Here is a 5,024-nt window from a genome sequence, read left to right on the forward strand (position 1 = left end):
CCTGTTCCTCAGGTCCCGGCAGCCTCTGCAGTATCCCCGTTGCCACCGGCATCATCATCACCGCTGCCGCCACGTTGTGCATCCACATACTCACGAAGAATGACGTCCCACATAGACCCAATAGCAGCATCGCCGGATTCAGTGGCTCTCCACAGAACACCGATGTCACCTGTATATATATGTGTGCCCCAATTTCTTCATCATTATTCCATTTTACCATAACAAGTTAAAACTATATATACTCTAGCCTGTACTAGAACAATCAAAGCACACAACACACACGAGGAAATAAAAACTGACTTTCAAGGCCAATCTTCGGTGGACATTGTAGCGTTCAACAGCGAGAGCAAGGATGAAACTGCCCAAGACGAGGGTAATGACGTCATCCATGTAAGAGTGTGCAACAGTATCAGCAGAAGCAATCCCAAAGAGCGGGAAGAGGAAGAGGGGGCACATGGACGTCACCGGAAGAGGCACCGCGTTGGTCACCCACCATGCGAACACCCAAGCAATCACTGCAAGCATGTTCCTGCTTGTGGCGGGAGCACCATCCAGCTTCACGAAGAGGCATATAAGGAGAGACAACATGGGTCCAAGTAACACGTAGAAATTGTTGAGACTCAGAATGGATTTCAGGCAAGCGTGTCCATGTGTTCGTTGTTGAATTGGAAGAAGTGGGGCCTTTAGATTATTATACATGCCACCACCGTCGGAAGTGGATGTCGGGGTGTGTTCTCCGCTCATTTTTTCAGAGCAGATATGGCTGTACATTGCAAGCAGGGGAATATATATACTGAAGTAGTTGAACACGCATGGGGCTTTATATATTTCTGATTTTTCCCATACAGTACCTAGTTTCTTGGTTGGGAGAAGGTGTGCCCAAATTTGCTTTCCCTGTTTAAGAGTCACTTGTTATATACAAATATATTTTCATGGAAAGATTAATAGAAAATTGTTAAATATATATTTAACTAAAATTTTATATTTTAATTGGCCTATAGTTCTTTTAGTTTAGTAATCCAATAATATATTTTAGTCTATATTTTTAAATATTAATAATAACTAATTAATAACCAAAAATAATAAATTTTAATATTTTTTTTTACTAAATTATTATCTAAACATTACGCATGAATTGTCACCGTGAAAAACTAAATTAATTTCTTCTAACGAAAACCTATAGTCATCTTTGTATCTTTAAAATTATAATATGTCTATATCCACTACTTTATAAAAACACTTGAGCTTAACGCTTCTGTAACGTTTCTTTCAAGTTAGGGTAATAAGCTATACTTATTTTAAGATGACACTTTATAGTGGAATTCTAAAATTAAATTTGATCACATAACATGAATAGCCGAATAGAAATTTATTAAATAAGCTATCTCACATCATCTTACACTTTCCCAGTTTCCTACTGAGAGATTTTTTTTTTTACAGGAAATAAATTTTATAAAACTTAAGGAAAAATCTATTTGTATCAATTTTTAATATGATTAATCCCTACATACAAGTGATTTTGTACAAGTCTTACAAGTTCTCTAATTGATATTATGCTCAAACGCGCTTGTTATGCACATATGTTTCACGCGCCTCTATCAGATTTTTATTTTTGAAAGGATTCCCTTTCCTTTTTCAAATTTCTTGCCTTCTCTCTTCGATCTCTTTCGTAAGTTTCTCTTTGCCTTCTCCTTCATCATTTACGTGCGTTTCTCTCTACTTTCTCTTTCTTCATTTACGTGCTTTTCTCTCTCTGTTCTCTTTCTTCGTTAGTCTCGATTTCTATTGTTTTTTGACATCAAGCTCTAAAATCGTTTTGAAGATAATGGATAATTCAACTTCAGATTGTCAGATGAACCAGTGCGTAAACCTTGCCTGTGAAATTTATTGTTAATTCTTCTTTGTTTGAATTGAATCTAATGTACTAGTTCTGATTATAATTTTGTCCATTTTATATCAGACGTTCGGATGTAGATCAGGAATATTTGGGTGTATTTTAGAAAAGTTTGGGTATATTTACAGTTTATGACTTTTCATCTGACGGAGGGTGAATTGTCTTATTTTTTTAGTTGAATTGTTTTAGTTTCTGTTTAGTTATGGTTCATGAATCTGGATTTTGTTATTTTTTATGATGGTTTTATAGTTGTATTTGCATTCTATAGTTTATACTTGTTTTGATATGATATTTTTTGGGTGTATTTTGCAGCTCTTCTGTGGTGTATTTTGGGTGTATTTTGCAGCCTTTGCTGACTTTGGTGGCTGATTTTAGTGTACACGTAACATAACTCATTTCTGTATCTGCAGTAAATTTGGGTGTAAAACGAAAATATTTGGGTGTAATACAAAGATATTTGGGTGTAAAACAAAGATATTTGGGTGTATTTTTATTCTGATGAGTTCTGCATAATTCAGAACTCTTCCTCTTCCTCCTCCTCATCTTTTGCTGCTTCTTCTTCTTCATCTTCTTATTTCATATTCTCATAATTCTTTTTGGGAGGAAAAAATCAAACAAAGAGAAAAAAATACATAATGTTGCAAAATCAAAAGAAGAAGGAGGAGAAACACGACGATGAAGATAAAACACGCAAAGAAAAAGGAAGAGAAACACAAAGAAAGAGAAGAAGAAGAAGGAAAAGGAGGAGGAGGAGGAGGAGAAACGCAAAGAAAAATGACAGTTGTGGTTTTCATCGAGGAAGAAGAAGAAGAGTCGTTCATAATGGTGAGTAGCGCGTTTTGAAAACAGAAAGCGGTTGAGTAACGTGCGTGTATTTATTTTTGAATGTGGAAGTGTAATGCGCATATATTTTGTTGGACTTGTGTCAACTTATAAAACTTGTAAGGCAAAAAGATTTGTATGTGTAACTTACCTCTTTTTAATATACTATTAAGTGTACGTCAAATCGTAATTTTTTTTCTTAAATACATAAATTACAGAAACACGTAAAATATAAACTAATTACATAAACGCGTAATGCACTACAAAAAAACAAAGGTATATGGTTACGGTGAAAAATCGTGACCATAGCTAGTAAAAAGGGTGATCATAGGTTTATGGTCACGGTTTTTTTTACCGTGGTCTATTTTGTTGTGGCCATAGACCTATGGTTACGATTTTTTTATCTATAGTCACGGTTGTAGTGTTCAAATTCTGGCACTTTAAGCCACGTTTTTTTACCGTGACCATAGGTTATTCTATAGTCACCCCTCATTAAAACCGTGACCATAGCTTCTATGGTCACCCTACTTAAAACTGTGACTATAGCCTTATCTATGGTCACGGTTTTCACCGTGATCACAACTTCTATGGTCACCCCACCTTAAAACCGTGACCATAGCCTCTATGGTCATCCCACTTAAAATTGTGACCATAGCCCTATCTATGGTCACGATTTTCACAGTTTTCACCGTGACCATAGCCTCTATGGTCATCCCTCCTTAAAACCGTGACCATAACCCTATCTATAGTCACGATTTTTCGCCGTGACCATAGCCTCTATGGTCACCCCACCTTAAAACCATAACCATAACCTTATCTATGGTCACGGTTTTTACTGTGACCATAGCCTATTTTGTTTTATGAGATTTAATTTTTTTTTAAAGTATAATCACATTCCAAAATGATGATAATCACAAAATAAATCTAAAAATAAAAAATGATAATCAACAATTAAGATAAGTTGTGATTAAAGTAACCAACTAACATATCAATATAGTTGAGTGAATACACTTGTCTCAATCTTAGTTTTATACAGTGATATATACACTAACACTAAGTAGACACTATTAACAGAATTGTTCCACAGGCGTGAGAGCAATACAAATCAAACTCTACCAGGATAGATTGTTTCTGGTATTGCTATTCTTTCTTCTCAACGCTCGAAAACTTTTGTTTCAGCCACTTTACCATTTGAAAGCTCAGCACCTGCTTCATTAACATGCAAAGTAAAGTCACATTAGACATAAACATCTACATTTATTCTTCTTCAACTTAGGAAAAAAACATATCATTAAAACATATATACATCACACATATAATAGCTAGTACAAACCATATAACACACATCTACATCATAGTATATGACACATCATAAAACAATATAAAGTACTTGAAGAGATACATTATATATTACGAAAGTACTTGAAATCTTCTAAGTAGCTTCTTTTTTTTTAACACATCATTTTTGACAGGCTTCATTGCAGCTCTCAATTTCTTAAATATAGCAAAAGTAAAAATAAAATGAAAATAAAAAATGAAGCAACATAAACAACAAAGCAAACCTGAAAGCTCTAGATTGGCAATCGACAAAACTTAGGTAAGTATGCTCCTTATTCTTCCAATTCCAAATCTGGATTCTGAAAAAAATTCTAATTTTCAAGTTTCTTCTTCTCTGCAAATTTACTTTGTTCAAGCTGCAAAGAAATTATTAAAGCATGTTTTCTAATTTTAAATGCTAAAGCATTTCAATTTAATCAAATCATCATTTACTTTTCAAAATTATTAAAGGTAGTCCTTTTGCAGTTATAGAAACTTTATTATATACAAAGATAACAATGCTGCATAATTTCAAATTAAACATTGCAACATAGGAACTATCCATGGTTGAAAAATGAGGAGCAAAGTGAAAAATGAGTATATCTCAGCAACTGAGATCCCGTGCTGTGACGGTACGACGCCGTGATATATCTTGAGTGCACCGAAATATGTGTTACGTGAGAGATCGGATACTGAGCATCCGAGATATGTTTGGATTTGAAAATGGATCTCAACATCTGAGATACTTGTAGAACTTATAATTCTGATCTCATCATCCGAGAAATGGTCAAGCGTGTGATTCGAGTCTCAGCATCTGAGATATGTGTATTATGATTTTGGTGTCTCTGCACCTTAGATATCTTGGAGAATAACTCTATTTATATCTTCCCATTCTCAACCATCTCCTCTCAATTCACCAATCAAACTTTTTTTCTTTTCTTTCTGTTGTGTTCTCATGAAAAATAATCAATTCTTTTTTATTATGGTTTAT

The 5,024-nt window shown here is 34.3% G+C and overlaps 1 protein-coding gene across 1 annotated transcript in view; it reads right to left on the minus strand.

Moving 5' to 3' along the window:
* Positions 1-874, minus strand: part of LOC107619694 (tonoplast dicarboxylate transporter) — a gene marked incomplete in the record, with an annotated part of 4,691 nt that extends 3,817 nt beyond the window's left edge. The window contains 2 exon segments of the mRNA XM_016321991.2: positions 1-169; positions 301-874. Of these exon segments, the coding sequence (XP_016177477.1) occupies positions 1-169; positions 301-771 (640 nt within the window).

This window comes from Arachis ipaensis, chromosome B01, assembly GCF_000816755.2.
Source record: "Arachis ipaensis cultivar K30076 chromosome B01, Araip1.1, whole genome shotgun sequence".
Lineage (NCBI taxonomy): Eukaryota > Viridiplantae > Streptophyta > Magnoliopsida > Fabales > Fabaceae > Arachis > Arachis ipaensis.